At 41.3% G+C, this 19,482-nt stretch overlaps 1 protein-coding gene across 3 annotated transcripts in view; it reads right to left on the minus strand.

Annotated features, from left to right (window-relative positions):
• NUP155 (nucleoporin 155) overlaps positions 1-19,482 on the minus strand; it is a 37,641-nt gene that overhangs the window by 13,574 nt on the left and 4,585 nt on the right. For 2 of the 3 annotated variants that reach the window (XM_066616939.1, XM_066616938.1), the window contains exons 6-21: positions 18,372-18,538; positions 17,306-17,411; positions 16,779-16,852; positions 16,001-16,092; positions 15,307-15,404; positions 15,072-15,224; positions 14,405-14,505; positions 13,422-13,592; positions 12,539-12,649; positions 9,902-9,996; positions 9,248-9,330; positions 7,809-7,868; positions 7,574-7,724; positions 5,706-5,772; positions 5,147-5,265; positions 1,800-1,903 (exon numbers count right to left, since the gene is read on the minus strand). In XM_066616939.1, coding sequence (XP_066473036.1) covers positions 1,800-1,903; positions 5,147-5,265; positions 5,706-5,772; positions 7,574-7,724; positions 7,809-7,868; positions 9,248-9,330; positions 9,902-9,996; positions 12,539-12,649; positions 13,422-13,592; positions 14,405-14,505; positions 15,072-15,224; positions 15,307-15,404; positions 16,001-16,092; positions 16,779-16,852; positions 17,306-17,411; positions 18,372-18,538 — 1,752 coding nt within the window. The remainder of the gene's footprint in view (positions 1-1,799; positions 1,904-5,146; positions 5,266-5,705; positions 5,773-7,573; positions 7,725-7,808; positions 7,869-9,247; positions 9,331-9,901; positions 9,997-12,538; positions 12,650-13,421; positions 13,593-14,404; positions 14,506-15,071; positions 15,225-15,306; positions 15,405-16,000; positions 16,093-16,778; positions 16,853-17,305; positions 17,412-18,371; positions 18,539-19,482) is intronic. The other variant, XM_066616940.1, reaches the window with a different exon arrangement.

Genomic DNA, 19,482 nt, shown 5'->3' on the forward strand with positions numbered 1-19,482 from the left:
CTTTGGAGAAGAAAAAAATCTTGCTACTATGATATCTTACGAACAGCAGGTATTGTCTCTGCACCCACATTCCAATGGCAAACAGCATTTAGCAATTTCAGTGATAATAATATAAGGCCCCCAAATCTAACAGTACTCTTACCATGTTTGTACCTATAACTAAAGGGTTTGGCAGGGCTGCAAATATATTAAGACCGCCACCCAACTATCAATATGGGGGGCTGAAAGGAATATATAGCAACAACACCCCCCCCCCCCAACAAAAACAAAGAAAACAGAATTCCCCCAATTGGAACTCTACCCGGAAAAAACTGCTTGCATACAGAAGAGGAAGGATTTGAAAGGGAATTTAGTATTTGCAATGGGGCAAGATGCGATAAAGATCAGGGTTTCCCAAAGTATGTCATGAGCCCATGCAATGGATCGTGACCTGGGCCCTCCCAGAAGTTACTTCCGGTTGACTGTAAGTTGCTTCCAGTAATTTCTGAGGGCCATTCTGAGGCCTGTGGAGACCAACTGAGTGGGTCAAAAGACAAATGTGACCCAGGAGAAGGCTCTGGAGCCCAACAACAAGGAGCAGCATGTTACAACCCATCAGGGAGGACAAGGTGGGTCACGGTGCCGAAAAATTTGGGAACTGCTAAGACTTATCCACATTGTCCTCTATCATGGAGAATGAAAGGAGGGGGAATCTGGCAGGCACTTCAGCAGAACCTGGAGCTCCTAGGCATGTAGGACTGATGTAATTGCTATGCACTTAGGCATACAGGTCAGATCCAATCCAAACTTGATTATTTTTCAGATCAGTGCTGAACATTTGCCAAAACAACCCACTGTCTCTAGATTACGTCTAGAGTCTATTTAAGCAGATCAGTAACCATTACTAAGGACCAGCCTCTCTCTGCAGAGGGAAAATTCTTCTCTACACATTAATGCTTGAGAGAATGTACACTGCTCACTATTAAAGCTGAAGCAGATTTCTCCTTGTGGATTGTAGCCCAAGACCTCCTTCCACAGAAGGAAGAAAAGGTTAGGCTATGATCTTGTGTGGTTTCTGGCAGGAGCATAGAATGAAAAAGATAAAATAAAAATGTGAGCTGCTTCTTTACTGTGATGAATTCCCTGTTCCTCCCCCGGCCCCTTTTTGGACATTTCTAAGCTGTCTCTGGGCTACAGAGGCCAGGAGGGCTCCATTCCTCCAATCAGACATTGGTTATTTAAGTTTCAGCAGAGACGCTACATGTTAGTTGCTACCAGTTTTGCTACGTTAGCTTTTCTCTTGAATAGTTTTCCAGCTCCCTCTGCTTGGCACTGTTGGTTATTACACCCAATTGAACATGCTTTTGCTTTGTGTCCACCAACGTGAGTTAAAGCATTTTGCAACAGCCTGTTTGTACTTTTTCTAACCTCCCTCCCTTCTTCCAGTTTAATTCCTCATATTTTGGATTTTAAATAATATACCTTTTGACTCTTTGTCTGCCTTATCTATACTTGTTGGTAATGCAGTCAGTCGTAACATCTGATTACTCCAGACATTTCTGCAGTTTTGATTTTAACTAAGAACCCCTGGGTTCTGTGCTCTCCTGGGAGGGTTTTTTCCCCAGTATGGTCTTCCTCTGCCTAGTCTCTTGAGCCTGGAATGGTGGCAATGGATAGACCTACCAGTTTCCCTTCCCCATTCAGCCACTGACCAGTAAAAAGGGCAAGTAGAGAGCAGCAAAAGGCGAGTACACCCTACCCACTAGGCACTACAGCCCTTGATCAGCTTACTTTCTCCCAGTAACTTCTCTGACACTTACCATGAAACTTTCTCTGGAGCTCTTGCTGCATTTGCTGAGAACTTCCACCATCAGGTCTCATTAAACCAAGTAATCGCTGCTGTAGGTTAGCTGGAGTGATAAAACTTTTTCCAAGAAAAACAAAAAAGCACACAGTATTAGGAACAATTAACATAGTTATTAACTAACAATTATGTCTAAGTTTTAGACATAACTTTTATATGTTTAGATTTTCTGAGGGCCTATAGAAAGAGGAGAATGTGCAAAAAAGCCCCCACCCGCTCTGCACAAACAGAAATTCTTCCACAATATAAGTCCTTAAGATACAACCTGTTTGCGATAGATGCCATTTGCCCCCTATTCTTTGCCTATTTTTCAACTATTGGACATCTCTAGCCCCTTCCCAGAGGCTTCTCCAACATTCTTTGTTTGAAATGCCATTCCCAAACAATCACATGTGACTGGATGCATATTTCTCGCAATGTCTGCCCTTCCCCCAGGGACAAGAACTCCTTGTCAAACTTCCTAAAACTGGCATCTGCTGATCAACTGGGCAGCCAAACTGACCTAACTAGGAAAAGGGGTGGAATGGAGTGGCCAGATGGTTCCCCCTCATCCAGTTGGGTAACCCTATTACATCATCATAGTTCTTCAAGGTCATGAGTAAGGATGTTTTAGTGTGTTTTGCCAGGTTTTGCCACTGGAACCAGCTGTTGATGATGGAAGGCATGCCCACTTCCCAGAAAATGCAGATGGTCAGCATCCCTGAGACAATTAACTAGAAAGAAGAACTATATTTCTAACTAGATACACTTAGGGCAGTGTTATTCAAACTGTGTGGCGCAGCTCTTTAGCGAGGCGCTAGGAATTCAAAGGGGAGGCGCGGGATGTCCTCTTGCAGTGATACAGTCACACCCCTGGGCAGAATATGAGCCCGTCTTCTGCCCGTTGTCTGCGCTTTTTTTTTAAAGTAGAAGAAAGGGGAGTTGCTCAGCTGCAAGAGTGGCTGCTGCACCTCCGCCCTCTTCTCCCTCCACTCCAAGGCTGCTGCCTTCTGTGTTCGCTGCATGTTGTTTCCAAAGCTCTTCCACTCCAACCCCCATCTGGCAACTACGAGCATGCTCAGCTTGCAGTCCTTAACCCTCGCTGATCCTTGTCTGGTTGGTTCCTAGTTCCCAGCCTGGGATCGCTTCTTATCAAAGTGAAATCTCTCTTTTCAACCCCCTCCCTCTTCTACTCCCCCCTTTCCATCTCCAAACCTTCCTGCTTTCCTCTTCCTCCCCAAATAAAACGCTTCCTATTTTACCAGTCACCAGGGGTCTTAAAGTTGTTTCCATGCAGTTGGCAAAGGGGGAGGGGAGAGACAAGCACACACTTTACTTGGCTAGGAGCAGAAAAAGGGTACTGTTTTTAAAGTCATTTATTAATCTTGTTGTTTGACTGAAGAGGAAAGGCTGTATTTTTAAAGTGATGAACCTTGCTATTTGAAGGGAATACTTATCAGCCATTGATGAAGTGATTGCCAGCCCAATCCTATCCACACTTTCCTGGGAGTAAGCCCCATTGACTCCAATGGGACTTGCTTCTGAGTAGACATGCATAGGCTTGAGTTGCGCATCTTTTAGTATAGGAGACAAATCAGCTTCCTAACCAAACCCTTATCAGCTCTGATATATTTTCATGGTCTATTTTTGTTTTCCCCACCAGCTAATGGAAAAATTTAATTTAATTAAATAAATAAAGGGTTCAATCCTATCCAAGGAGAATGGGAGAAATGACTAGTTGGATTGGGGTCCACTGGGGTGTGTGTGTAATGTTGGTCAGACCGGCTGTTCACAAAGTTCATTTGATAAAACAATTCTATTGGTATGCTTACAAAGTTTTAAAAAATGAGTCTTCCTGGACCAGACAAAATCTACCTACTCCAGCATCCTGTCTCCAGCAGTGATCAGCAACTGATTATTTATAAAGCATGTACATTGCTGTGTATATTTTTAAGATCTGCATTTAATTAATGATATGATTAATATAATAATATAGTTAATATATATTTAATACAGTTAATATTTCTGGCCATCATTAGATGTCACTTCCAGCCCTCAGGAACATGATGGGGAGTCATGGCCAACAGCCATGGGGGTCAAGGGAGCCACTGGCTGGAAAAGTTTGAGTACCACTGACTTAGGGAATTATTTCTGTTTTGTCTGCTCTTACCACTTCAGACTTCACCAGTGCAGCCTTGACTTGGAGGAAATTACCAATTACCCCTCCTACTGGACATTACCAATTATTGCATCCAATTTAGTCAAGCTGCCTCTCTGCTTTTATTTCTCACCACACTTTCCTCATAATCTTTTAATTCCTTTTTCACCTGAATTTTTAAATACACTGTTTATATGCTGACTACTTGCCTGCATTCACTGGTAATTCAGGTGGTTGTCGCATCTGATCACTCGTGGGCACTAGTGCAATTTGGTTTTAAATCAGAACAGTTCTGGGAAGAGAGGTTTTTCCCAGATGGCTTTCTCATGCCTGAGTTTTTTAACCTGGGTTGCTGCTAACTGATAGACCTACCAATTCAGCCACTTACCCACTAAATCGGTGATGTTGAGAACAAGTGGGGAGCGCACTGAGCACTTGCTCAGTCTCCAGCTTTCCTAAAACCATTGCATTTTGTAACAGCAAAAGACCATCAGATTAATTGATGTGGCATTAAAATGTTAGAAATAAATATTTTAGACTTAGGGCACAATGCTAACCAGGTCTACTCAGAAGTAAGTCCTATTTTATTCAATGGGGCTTACTCTCAGGAAAAGCGTAGTTAGGATTGCAGCATAAATTTTAAATGGCATAGAAATCTACCTCGCTTTCCAAATTTCTACAAGTTAGTGTACTAATCAAATTTCCATACAAATCACCTATACAAAACAACTGCCAAAACTTTTTCTCAAACTGTGTGTCGGGACCCACTAGGTGAGTCACAAGTCAATTTGAGGTGGGACCCCATTCATTTCAATATTTTATTTTTACTATATTATATTTGATACTACCATGGTCTGAGACTGCATTTCGCGAAACGTGACAGATCTGTACTTTTCACTGGCTACTATGTATATGCCTTTAACAATTATTGTAAATGGGACTTACTCCTGGGTAACTGTGGGTAGGATTGCAGACTAGAATTGCTAAAAATTTTCCTGCTTGATGATGTCACTTCTGGTCATGACATCACTTCTGGTGGATCCTGACAGATTCTCATAGTTAAAAGTGGGTCCTGCTGCTAAATATGTGAGAACCACTGGCCTAAAAGATACCTGCTGCTGCCTGATCTATTTATTCTCAGCACAACAAGGCATGTTTAGACTTACCCAGGATTTCTAAGAGCTCCTATTGTTGAAAATTGTGAATTTCTATCCAAAAAGTCCTGTAACCCTTTTAATTCTTGTAGCACAGATTCTAGGACTTGAGATGGAACACTGCTTTCAACCTACAAAAGAAAGAGCTTGACGGGAATGTAGATATCTAGAAAGTTGACCACGGTAAACAAGAGGATGAGAATTGTGCATGGATATACCCCAATATAATAATGAAGAATTCTGCAGGTTCACAAAACACACTGGATTCCAGGCAAATAAAATCCAGATCCACAATTACCTGGGAAACAACTGCTTTTCTACACCCTACATGAGCTAGTGCAAAACGTCATCCTGAACTGTCTCATAGTATGCTACAGAGACTAGTAGCTGCATGTCTAAAGCTTGTTTCATGTTCTAAGTTGCAGCAAGAAAAGCTTATAAACCATAAGCCAGAAACAAACAGTTTTAAATGCTTTATCAGCTTCCCTTTTTTTTAAAGACACTTAAAAAAAATAGAAGTACCATATACACAAAATAAGTAGCATCGCACAAAAAAGGCATCAGCACTTACAGCTACAACTTCTCGATTGCCGCTCTTGAAAACTCTCTCCACAACTATGCTTCCATCCCAAATGTTTCTGAAAAGCAAGAAAACTATGTTAACAAAAGAATAAACACCTATAGCGCTTTGTAGAACCACATCAGCAAACTTTCACTGTGTTAATAACCAAAGACGATTCTTAAAATATTTCTAAAGTTCAGTTCAAAGCAAATATTAACTATTTTTGTTAAACATCTAACTTTTGTTTGCATCTAACTTTTAGATCTAAAGATCTGGCATGTATTTATCTAGGAGACACTGTATGTTTATTTTTCAATATAGTAACTTTTCATTTGCAAGTACTCTCTCTTATTTTCAGATAGTCTTCCTTTCTCTCCTACTGTACAATTTGGGGTGCTTCTTATTTGTGCTCCATGCACGCATACACTTCTCCAGTTCATTTTCCTAGGGAAACTCTTCCAAATGACCAGATAACCAGGTTATAATTTGGAACTGTCTCAATCATTTCAAAACCAAGCCACACAAGCTTCTGCAAGCATTAAATTCAGCTTGCCATGAGATTGGGATGCTTCACTCCTCCTTGAAGATATTGCAGACAAAAAAAGCGTGAAAAAGGATGCACCATACGGCCTAATTTGCTTGTGTAGCTCCTTATATTGTTGTACCAAAAATATAAGTCTGCAGGCACAACACAAATGGAACTTTTCACTATTCTACTTCCTGACAGTCAACAAAAATGCTTCTCTTTTAGAACTACTACATTCACAATGTTTTAATACAAAACACAATGGATTGGATTCAAACCTTGTGTGAGCACAGAAGCTTGCTCAAGAATGACCTTTCCCCCTTCTCCCCACATTCCCCTGCCCCCTCCAAGTCTCTCCTAGAGAGATCAGGGATCCTTAGGAATTGGGGAAGACTGAAATGCAAAGGGAATTTTGGAAAATTAAAGGGAAACTCTTTTTGAGATTGGAGTTTCTGCTTGCACAAGGAGTTCCCACTCCCCTCCCAATTCTCAGTAATTCCTCCCCACAACTCCCCTGTGCCCCACTCTACCATTTAAAGGGTCCTGTAGCCCTCAGAAGAGGCTTATTGGGGAATGCAGGAGACTTTTATGCAGGTGAGAGGGGGTTTCCTTCTGTTTGTTCAGTTCCTGATCCAACCCAATAAGCATGATTCAGCTGGTTAAGTCTATTTTGTCTGCAATCCTATACATGTTTACCTGGGAGTAAGTCCTACTGAATTCAATGGAACTTACATTTGAATAGACATGCACAGTATTATGCTGCAAGTTCCACTGACAAAAGGACTGCCTTCCTCCAAATGAATATACCTGTCAAGATTTGGGAGGGAGGCTTCCCTGTATATTTCACCACTGCTGAAGTTTGGTGGATGATGACATGCAAGAAAGCCTTCACAGCAGTGACTCTACAGTCCGCTACTGTGGAATTCCCTGTCCTCCAGCATGTGTGACTCTGTCCTTACCAGTGTTTCATTGGAGGCTGAAGATCTGACTCTTCTCATAGTTATTTTCTTTTATGATCTGTTACAAGTTGATGTTTTGTTGCATATGGTCTTGGGTTTGTTTCCATTGCCTTTTTTTTAAAACAAAGTTTTGCGTTGGTTTGTTTTTAAATGCTTTGCAAGCTGTTTTGAGTCCCTAAACTGAGAAAAATGAACTAGGATTTATTAATAATAATAACGGTACAGAGTTTGTTTCTGTCATTTGAGATCAATGCGAGTTAAGAACTTCAAGCGTGTGTATAGTCCAGTTGAATGTAACATTTACCTAATATCAACCGTGTGTAGAGTGCTTTACACAGAGTAAATACAAACCCAAACACCATTCAGCAGTAGACTTTCGATGACTAACTTACCCTATAATTCGAGAGAAGTATATGCAGATGCCATTGTGCTTTCCAGAAAACACAATCTCTGGGCCCATGATGCCACCAACTGAAACACCAGGCTGAGACATGTGGCTGCCTGAGCCAAACATCGGAGTCGACATAGTGAGAGGCTGTAAACCTGGAACACCAACACAATAAAAATTAAACTTTGCATGCAAATTTGCATACAAGTAAAATCATGTATTTTATAAGAAGGAAGTACCTTGTGCTGGTGTTGCCAAAAAGCTTGGATTTGGGTAGGAGCTAGTAGGCATGGGGGAACCTGAGGGAAGAAGAGACCCTAACTCAGACAGAACTATTATTATTAACAATATTTATATACCGCTTTTCAACTAAAAGTTCACAAAGCGGTTTACAGAGAAAAATCAAATAACTAAATGGCTCCCTGTCCCAAAAGGGCTCACAATCTAAAAAGATGCAAATGAATACCAGCAGACAGCCACTAGAACAGACAGTGCTGGGGTGAGGTGGGCCAGTTACTCTCCCCCTGCTAAAAAAAAGGAACACCCACTTGAAAAAGTGCCTCTTACCCAATTAGCAGGGCAAGCAACTAAGATGCACAGTTCCTAGCTGCACAGGCAACTTTGGTACACAGTATATTTTTTAATACTCTTCTTATTCTTCTTCCTACACAATTACCACCAACAGGATGTTAAGAGATACACAGTCCCTAGATGGAGGGCTTATAGTCCAAGATAGAACTAAGAGGGCATATCTCAGCACTAAGAATGGGAAAAAAGGAAAGACTAGAACAAATAGCTTCATCTTCCAGTGCAAGAATGATATCACTAAGCGGAAGAGAGCAAGAAAGGCGCTACTTAGTTCACCAAAGTTTAAATTGATTTCTGCCTGTCCAAAGAACTCAAAGTACTAGCCATGAAATGCTGCACACATTTACTCAGAATTAAATCCCAGTTCAATGGTGCTTACTCTATGTATTAACCTGCAGCCTAACAGCCAAATTCTTAGCTACATAGCGGTGCTGGGTGCAGCTGCACTGAAATGGCTACCGCTGAATCCAGCAGGGCCAAAGAAGCCAGCAGAGGTTTCCTTGTCCCTTTCCGCTGAGGAGAGTCCCACGCCCCACAATGGGACTACTCGAATCTGCACCAACTATTTTGCCAGTGCAGACTTGATAAGCCCTGCAACAGGTTTTGTAGCCCGAAGTGGGGCACAGGATCCAGCAGAGGAGACTTCTGCAGTCCCAACCCCCTCCCAGGCCAGTTCCTCCCTCTGCCCTAAAAAGCTGCACCACCACCTGGCAGTGCTACTAACCAGTGGTGGTTCATCATGGGCATCCCTCTTGCTAAGGTCTAGCACTGACACTCCCACTTCCCCAAGTGCTGCAAATGCACTTTACAGCATGTTTGCGACACCCAAAGCCAGCAGTACACGCATACCGCCAGTACAGAGGAAAATAGGACTGGGCCCTATGTCAATTTCATCTTCTTTCAGGATGAACAGGGCATCTATATGTCCTTGTAACTGTACTTCTCAATTATGACAACAGTTACAATGAAAACATTCTGGCTATAGAGCTATAGGGTAAAAGACAAAAGAATGGAGATTATTGCAAAAGTAAAATAAAAACAAAGCAAAACAAAATCAAAGAATTAAACCATAGCCACATTCACGACTTACCATGTAGAACAGGAGAGCCCAATGTAGATCCTACATTACTTGGAGGACCAGATGAAAACCTCAACTGTGCCTCTCCACCGTACCTATTTTTTTAAATTGAAAACTCATTTTAGTAACTCTGTCCAACCAAGAGTCAGAATTAACTACTTACCAAACTTAATACACAAATGCAAAGACAGTGTATGTACCAATTAGAAATGAAAAGGTCATTTTCATACCATGACAAAACCTATTAATTCTTGTAGCTTCTGTCATGTGTGGATGTATATAAGTTATTACTACTAACATGCAGAAAATATAAACTGCCTTGGAATGGAGAGTGGAAAGGAAGGATATAAACAGTGGCACTATGAAAAAGGACATGCAGTACTATTACCAAGACAACTACCATCTACTACTTTATGAAGAAACTGTACAAAGTTATTATTATTAACAGTATTTAAATACTGCTTTTCAACAAAAGTTCACAAAGCAGTTTACAGAGAAAATCAAATAGTTTTTCTATTTGAAAATAGAAAACTAAACTAAATAGAAGTTTAGTTTTAACCATTCATATTGCTGCTCAATCACCCACAGCTCAAAGTCCATTTGCTACCATATTCAAGAGATGTATAATAGCATCCCCTGACATAATAGGAGTGTAAATAATTTTACCTGAAAAATGCTCGAGTGGCCCAAATCGATACTTCACTATCACAAGCAGCAGAAGAGCAGGCAAGGATAAGACAAGTAGCACAAGCCTGCTCCTCCTGTAAAAATAATCACTATGAAAAGTCAGTAAGCTGACAACCATGACATAGTTGTAATATTCTAGAGTCCTGGAGCTAACCTGGGCAGTAAGGAGAAACTTAAAAGGAACATCCAGGAATGTATTTAGAGGTCAACACAAAGGCGGATGAGGATGCCAATGCAGTTTTCTATACCACAGTATGCTGCAAAATGATTAGGCGTCCAACAAGGAAAAAAAATGTTCAGGCTGCAATCATGCACACTTAATAGATACACATACTGCCAAATAAATGTGCATAGGATCTTTATTCATCTCTTTGAAGTGAAGATTCTTTTGCCATGGCTTAAACACAAGCATCTAAGTTGCTGCATTTTTTCATTACCTTCAAGGTCAACCACTGCTTTCACATTTTAAACTGAAACAGTTTCATTCTGGCACATCAGCTTGAAAAAGAAGCTATGTATAAGTTTAGCCCAGGGATTCTCAAACGTTTCTGCCCCACAAGCAACCTTCAGCAGAGCTTGGCAACCTGGAAGTTTTGGTGGTGACACAACACCCCAAAATTTCCAGGTTGTCAAGCTTTCTCATTTTTAATGCAAAAAGTCCACCTCTGAAGTGTGTTTTTGTCAACAAGAACATGACATGACTGCCCAGAGAGGGCAGAAGACTGCTGAGCAGAGCCTCATCTGCTCCAGGCCAAGACATGTCATGTTCTCGCAGATAAAAACACACTTGTAAGTGACAACACACTCTAAAAGGTGGGATTTTCACATTAAAAATACAAAAGCTCAACAACCCAAGAGTTTTGGAGGTTATTTGGCGGTGTTCTGTGACCCACCAGAAATTGGGCCGTGATCCAGTTTGAGAAATGCTGGTTTAGCCCATTAATGATGTCACTGGATCCCAAGAGGCTGCAACTGCCTTTGATCTGTCTTGTCTGTGCAGATTTGCCAAAAAGATGACAAAAATAGATAACAGGAGAAGATAAACAGCCAAAATATTATCTGTGCTTCTTCAAATAGTGATCATTAGTCAGCATGCTTACTTGGAAAGGTTCATGAACATCAAGAGCAAATATTTAGCTGCCCTGTTTGTTCAACAAATGCATAACTTTTATTGGCTATTAGTACAAACATGTGGTAAAGGACACTAACAAGGATAGTTAAAACAAAATTATATAAAGTTAATGGAGAGAAGGTAATAGCCACTGGCAGATATATAAAAGATAAATAAAAACCACTGGCAGATTATAAATAATCTGTTTCTAGGCAGCACCTTGCCAATGATCTGATATCAAGGACAAACAATGGGGATTGCTGTGATGGTTATGCCCTGTTTGTGAACTTCTGGATAAGAAGTATATAGTTGATTAGTAAATGGAGTCAGCATGTTGGACTAGGGGCACAATCCTATCTTGTGCTGAAACAAGTAAGCCAGGAGGCTTGCGCTGCATCCAGCACAGGATAGGTGCCCAAAGTAACTCAGCCAGAGGTAAGGGAAAATATTTTCCCTTACCTCTGGGTAATCCACCCTGGCCCCATGGGTCTCCTTGGACTTGTGCCACCTCCAGAGGTGGCACAAGTCCAAGGAGAGCAGAATGGCCTGAAGTCACTCCAAGGACCCTGGGAACAGGGGTTGGGATGTGGCATAACTGCTGGGTCCCCGGCCCGCCTCCTGGACCACCCTCCCTCCCCCCTGGAACGCCTCCCTCCCGCCTCCTCCCTACCCACTCTAGAACCTTGCGCTGGCCCAGTTGGTTCACCCTTCAAGCCACCATGGAAGTTGGATTCAGCCTCCGTGTGCCAGCGCACCTCCATGCACTGGCATGGCTTGCACATGAGGAGGTGCAAACGTGCTTTTCGGTACGTTTGCGACCCTCTGCGGCTAACGTGTAGTTAGGATTGCGCTACACGTGGATTAACCAGCAAAGCTAAGGATATGTTCCTATGGGCACAATCCTAACCCCTTATATGTCAGTGCTTTCCAGCATTGACATAAGGGTAATGCAACTCTGAGGTAAGGGAACAAACATTCTCTTACTTTGAGGAGGCCTCCATAAGTGACACACAACTGCAGGATGCAGCACACGTCCCATTGGCACCGCTATGCCAGTGCTGGAAAGCACTGACATAAGGGGTTAGGATTGCGCTCTAAATTACACAATTTGATATTAACATGGTCTGTACATTACAAGCCCTTTTAATGGGCAAATCAATTACAAACCCTTGTACATGGGCAAAGCAGAATTCTTTAAGTGTTTGTACAATATACCAGCTATGATTGACAGCCTTCAGAACTTATGCTGGTTTCCCACTTAGAGCCATAGCAACGAGAACTCAACACACCCAGGGCAACTTATTTTTTTAATGTTTCACAGCCCAACAGAGATGTCCCACTTGGAAACGTCAGGCTAACCTTCCACAGACTTTAAGAAACTATGACCATAGTTGCAGCTAAGTTAGTAAATACCAAAATGAACAACAAATTACAAGAAATAGGACATGTAACACAAACAGATTGCAATTTTAAATACCATTTCTGAACACACTGAAAACACTCACCGGATGCAGTTTGAAAAACCTTTCAATCTCTTCTCCGTCACCGCCTGCATTGCACACAAAAAGGTGTCGCAGCTGATCTACTGGTCTGAGTTTATGAAACATAAAACTCCCCTAAAGACAAAGTAATAAAAGATCTAGTTTTTTTTTTGAGTGGTGAAAATGCCTACAACATTTTTACTAAACAAAACATTTATGATTCTTTCTTTGTTCATCTTTAATATCAAATTCGTGGGTCTTGGCATGTAAGCCCTCTGAAAGTGACCAAAGCAGAGCTCCAGTCATGTCCAGTGGATAGTCTGAGGGCCAAGGAGGTCGCCCACTGCCTCCTGGCCCTCAGAATGACTTCTAAGGCCTTAGAAGTCATTCTGAGGGCTGGGAGGCAGTGGGCGACCTCCCTGGCCCTCAGACCATCCACTGGACATGACTGGAGCTCTGTTTCAGTTGCGTTTGAGGGTTGAAAGTGACAAGAATGTTCCAGGAACAGAGCCCCTGAGGATGACAAGGCATGACGGTATACATTGGTGAAGGACATGATGAATAATTAGCAAAATACCCCTGCTATTTAAAGCAGTGCTCTCTTATATTTAGCAGGGAGCAGAGCAACTATACTGATTCACTCCCAGCATAACTTCTTTTACAGTGGCTGTTTGCTGGTATTGCTTCTGTACCCTTTTAGACTGTGAGCCTTCTGAGAAAAGGGAACCATTCATTTTTTTATTGAAAAGTGGTATATAAATGTTAACAGTAATAATGCCATTGCATCTCAACAGAATCCCATAAAGATCAATGGTAGTGTGTTATAGTATGATCTAGGACTTTGTTTCTGAATTGCAGAAACAAAGCAGTCATCTGGGGGGAGCAGCAAACAGCTATTACCACATACCTGTGCCGAAAGGAGAACAAATTTCTTTGGTGGCAACATATGCTGTTGTACAACTACTGGATAGTCAGTTATTGGAATTAGATCTTTATTTAAAGGTGTTAAAATCTTCTGAACTCTCTGTTCGTCTATTGCAGAAAGGGCCCAAGAATGCCCGTCAATTGCTGTGGTTGTCTGAAACAACAGGTTAAGAAATTATATAGTACAAACCTGCAGCCCAGTTCTTATGCACCAACTAAAATGACCACCACTGACCTCTTGCCTGCATCTGTGCAAGCCAGTTATAATTATGCTGAACTAATTCTGTTGTTCATCTGAGGCCTCAAAGCTTCCTCACTGAGGTATGTTTGCTACTGTGCTCTATGCCTGGGGAACCTGTTCCCATATCTTGGAACAGGATGTATTTACATAACATCTAGGCATTCATGGACTCAGAGGGCTCTGGGACTATTGTATCCATATAGGTGGTGGCTCTTTATACTCCTATCACTTACATGTTGGGGGGGCATTTGTATTGTTTGCCCTTATGAGACTAAATAGTGAAGCGAGCCTTGAGATTTAAGTCTGAAGTACAGCCTTACGAGTACAGCCTTGCACTGGTTAATACAGACTTCTAGTTCAGGCATTATGGAAATAATGCCAATATGGCACGCTACAGTAGTGAAAAAGGGAGCTGAAAAGGATGTCCTTATTTCCAAGAAGTAAGTTTACAAATGTAATTTTTCAAGGATGTTTACGCCAAAACTGGACAGCTGTGAAACTACACACAATTTGTGAAATAGTGATGAATCTCCTTATAATATGAACCATACAGATGTCAAAAAGGGATGGGGATGAGGATCAATGAAACAATAATCCTGAAAAAGTTGAGAGCTCCAAAGGCATATTCCGATTAAGATGGATTAATATTTTTAAAATATTTAAAAATAAAGCAAACAAGCAAACTACTGCTTTTCAACAAATATAGCAATATAAGAAAAAGTTACCTGTGTTTCCATCATTGGCTTTTGAAAAGGGAAAGAATCATGATTAATACACCACAGGATGTCATTATCCTCATTTTCTGAAGCAGCCATTAGCAAAACACCTAACAACATAAAGAGAATTTGCTGTAGTAAACTGTGGTAGACGCATATACTAAAGTCAACCTCACAACCTCACAATTCACAACCTCACAATTCATAATGCTCTTTGCAATATAAGATTGGTTATATTGGTTATATATATATTGGTTATCCACAGATCCATGGTTTTAATTATCTGCAGATCAGGGAACCTCCCCGCACCCATTAAACTACCTTCGTTTTCCATCCGTAGCAATGACATCACAAACATTTTTGCTTAAACTGAACAACTGAACAACAGAACAAACTGAACAACTGAACAGTAACTGTTAACAGGAAGGAGGCTCATTGCATTCTTCAGTTTAGGCAGAAACAACAGTGCTACCATTGCTATGGGCGAAAAACAAAGGTAATGTAACGGATGTGGGAGGGCTTCCATTTACTGTATATAGGCACCCCCCCATATCCAGTTTCCATATCCATGTGGGGGGGGGGGGTGGAACAGAACCCCTGCGGATACATGGGCCCACCTGTACTTGTTAAAGGAACCTTTAAAAAAAAAAGACAAAACTTAATCCCTGCAATTCACCTTTACTATAAAGAGCTCGGTGCACCTTTGATGGTTTTTCCACATTAGAAGAAGCTGAAAATCCTGGAGGAAGGCGGATGTGAACCAATGTTAATGTTGAAGGACGAGCAAAAGGATGTTTAAACTGGCATGTACTAAAATACATCCGTACACCTAAAAGGGAAAAAAAACAAGAGTATTTCAAAAAATTCTGTGGGTACTTACAATAAAGAAGAGGGTGATACTAAATTCTTACCTGCATGAGTGACAGCCAATAACTGACAATCTATAGACTCTGAATTTTCAATCACTGAGATCTGAATTATAGGTCTGAACACAGAGCGATCTATGGTCCTAAAAGAAAACCCAGATAAGGATTCATGTATACCAGGGGTGCCCAAACCTCGGCCCTGGGACCACTTGCGGCCCTCAAGGACTCCCAATGTGGCCCTCAGGGAGCCCCCGGTCTCCAATGAGCCTCTGGCCCTCCGGAGATTTGTTGAAGCCCGCACTGGCCCGACGCAACTGCTTTCAGCATGAGGGCAACTGCTTGACCTCTCGCGTAAGCTGTGGAATGAGGGCTCTCCTCCGCAGCTTGCTGTTTCACATCTGTGATGCAGCAGTGGCAGTGGAGGAAAGGCTGGTCTTGCTTTGTGCCAGGCCTGTTATAGGCCTTGAGCTATTGCAAGATCTTCATTCATTCATACAAGTTCATCTTTAATATATTCATTTATGTAAATTTATTCAAATTTTAAATGTAAATTAATTCTTTTTTCCCCCGGCCCCCCGACAGTGTCAGAGAGATGATGTGGCCCTCCTGCCAAAAACTTTGGATACCCCTGATGTATACCAACAGACTTTACCAGTATAAAAATGAAATAATCCAAAATATGCAGTGCAACAAGCAAGACAAACTATTCAAGCACTCCATTCTAGTATAGGCATTTTACCTGGCAATCTTTCCTGCTGCAGCCACAATTGCATTCTGGGAAACAGAAGCAATCCTTGTCATCCCTTGACCATCTACACCTAAATCATAAACCTGTAATTCAATCATATTGTTTTAGTGAACTTAAATTCGAATAGCATTATTCCACTACTCTGCAACGTCTAGTTCACTATTGTCAAAAAGCAATTTAGTCCTCAAAACAAAGGACAGTACCCACTTTGCGCTCCCAAGATGAGTAGTCACTGGAGGAAAATACAAAGGAGCCCACTTTAACTAAATGCAGTTTGGACTGAAGAATAGGCCTAACAGAGAGCCAGAAGTAACACTCATGGGAGCCCAGAACAGGGAAAATAAGGGATGACAAGACATTAAGATTCTGGATGTACAGGATAAATGTACAAACTACCACTGCAGAACGGAGAACAACATCAGAGATTTCCTACTGGGAGGATGCAAAGTGGCAGATTTTCCAAAATATATGCAAGACATACAGATCCAGCACTAAGGGTATAATCCTGTCACTAACATTTCATGAAAATTTCATTAATCTCTAAGGGATTCAAATAGGCACAGCAACGGCAGCAAAGAAACTAGGGTAATCCCATGCTGTAGAGGAGAAAGAGATAAGTGTGCAAAACAAGTAGAAGAGATAAAAATAAAACTGTCCTCTGAAAACACACATGGAAGGCTAGATTTAAGCTCTGTTATTTATCAATAAAGTTAGAACATGGAAAAAGAATTGCATTCACCAGCGAGACAGAGAATTACAAAAGTCATACCTGTATCACACCTTTTTCTGAGCGCGTATATAAGATGTTTCGGGAGTTGTCGATGGCAATCTGAACAATGGGATCTAAAAAAGTTTTTAAAAGCAGTTTAAAGACTTTAAAAATGAAATGTTATTCTTGTTTTCCAAGCCCATTAACAGATAAGATGCTATGTTTAGAAAAAGGCTTTCATTCATTATAGGGGTATGCCCAGCAGCCATCGCTGGACTACCAAACAATCGCTATGATCATTAATCCAGCCTCCTCTCCTGCCATCTACACACAAAATAATCAAATTCAAGGTTCAGCAGAGTTACTACACAAGGGTGTTACGTAGCATCATTTATTTTAAGAGTAAACTGTTTGATTAAAAAGTTACAATTTCAATGGTTTAGAGCTTGAAGCAATTAATATACAGATTTTTTAATCTAAATAAAAACATCCAGTTTTCAGAAGGACCAAACATCTTTAAGTTTTATCATCTAAGTACCTCTGAGTTTAACTGATAGCATTACACCTATGGATTATGCTTTACCCACCATCTTCGGAAAATGTGAACTGGAGCAATGAGGGAACAAGGAAGGAAAGGGCACCCTTTGAATGGTTGATCTTCCTACAGCGTTGGCTGAACCAGCCTGCTTCAGCCTGCAAAAACAAGGAAGTGTTAGAATTAAATTATTCTGCTTGCCTCATCTTGTCATCAGTAAATTCAGAAGTTCAAGGAAGATGCATCATAATTTACAAAAGCGATGAACTCCTGGCTGGCCATTCCTTTATCAAAGAGCAGTCACTCTAAGGAAAGTCTGATCCTGCACATCAATTTTAAAATCCTTACCAGTCCTGAAACCACTTTGATGCAAGATATGGAAAACAACTCAATGACACATCAGTTTTTTTGCTGTTGTCTAACAAAAACACTTGCTGGGGAGGACCTGTAGCTAAGTGTTAGGGCATATGCTCTGCAAGCAATAAAAACATTTTCCAGGTCAATAGAACTATAGGCTAATACAGGGGTGTCCAAAGTTTTTGGCAGGAGGGCCACATCGTCTCTGACACTGTGTCAGAAAAAAGAAATAATTTACATTTAAAATTTGAATAAATTTACATAAGTTTACATAAATGCATGTGTTACAGATGAACTTCTATGAATGAATGAAGGTCTTGCAATATCTCAAGGCCTATAAAAGACCTTGCACAAAGCAAGGCTGGCCTTTCCTTTGCTGCTGCTGCTGCATTACAGACATGAAACAGCAAGCAGTGGAGGGAGCCCTCATTCCACAGCTCACGCAAGAGGTCAAACAGTTGCCTGCACGCTGAGAGTAGTTGCGTTGGGCCAGTGTGGGCTTCAACAAATCTCCGGAGGGCCAGAGGCTCATTGGAGACTGGGGGCTCTTTGAGGGCCACACTGGGAAGCTTCGAGGGCCGCAAGTGGCTGCTGGGCCGGGGTTTGGGCACCCCTGGGCTAATATCTCTGCATTCAGAAACTAAGCATGATCTTTCAAATAAACAAATGCAATATAAATGTGGGGAAAGGGAGGCAACAAAAGTAAGGTCATCCCCTGCCCAATAAACATAAGAGCTTCATTTCCAGCAGACATCACTGACCTGATAAGCAACTTCATACAAGCAACCATCTTTGCCAGCCAAAAAGATGCGCCCATTTTCAGAAGAGGTTATAGTCAGCAGATATGTGTTATCAGTAGGGAGTGAGTAGAGAGGATCTGGGAGAAGCTGCATTCCACCAGACAAGCTGTCATTGAGAGCTCCAGAACCTGATTAAATAAAGCAGATCACCTGATATTGATTTGCTATTTAGGTATATACATATTGCAATTAGATCCATTTCATGAAATAAGACAAACTACAGTGAGCTAACATTAAGAATACTTAACTTCTACAAACTGGGCAGTGAGGCACTTTTTAAAATGGTGCTTATATTAAGCAGGGAGACAGTAACTGTTCCTGTTCACCCCACTTATTAATTTTTTCCAGTGGCTCTTTGCTGGAGTTTCTTCTTCAGAAAGACTGTAAACCCTATGGGGACTAAAAAACATTTGTTTTTCTACAGAGACTGCTCTGTAAAGTTTTTTTGTTGAAAAGCGGTAAAAAAATATTCTTAACATTTTCTAAAAATGCACTGCGGGGACGCAGCGATTAAAGCTCCAATCCTAAACAAATTTACTCAGAAGAATGTCCCATTGAACTCTGTGTTCTGGGAGTAGTCCAACTGAATACTGCTGAATAAGCATGTGCAAGATTGCGCTACCAGTGTTGCATTTCCATGACTGGTTCTGCAGTTTGTCTTTTGGCTTATTTTGAGCTACCTGTCCTGCATGCGTTCATGTTCTCCACCATATATTCATTGATTGTTGTTGGGACTGCTCTCTGTCTCAGTGTTCTCCATCTACAAAATGGGGAAAAGTTTCCTAGAATGATTTCTAAGTACCTATTTCCTTAATAATACATAGCCTACATGTGCTGCACATGTACCTTCATCAGCTTGCATTATCTCCTCTTTCCACATTTTTAGCTTTTGCTTTGTGTTTGTGACAATCATTGGATGGACTGTGTTCGGCTGATGTCCCGATATCACATGTGGATATATTGCCCAGTGGCAGGGGACTCTAAAGCAGGTGAAATAGCTGTATACTGAGGAAAGAGTGCTTTCTGTGGGCTCTGGCTCCAAGCTGCTATTTTTGACTGACTACTGCAGTAG

Source organism: Tiliqua scincoides, chromosome 2, assembly GCF_035046505.1.
Source record: "Tiliqua scincoides isolate rTilSci1 chromosome 2, rTilSci1.hap2, whole genome shotgun sequence".
In the NCBI taxonomy this organism is placed as follows: Eukaryota; Metazoa; Chordata; class Lepidosauria; order Squamata; family Scincidae; genus Tiliqua; species Tiliqua scincoides.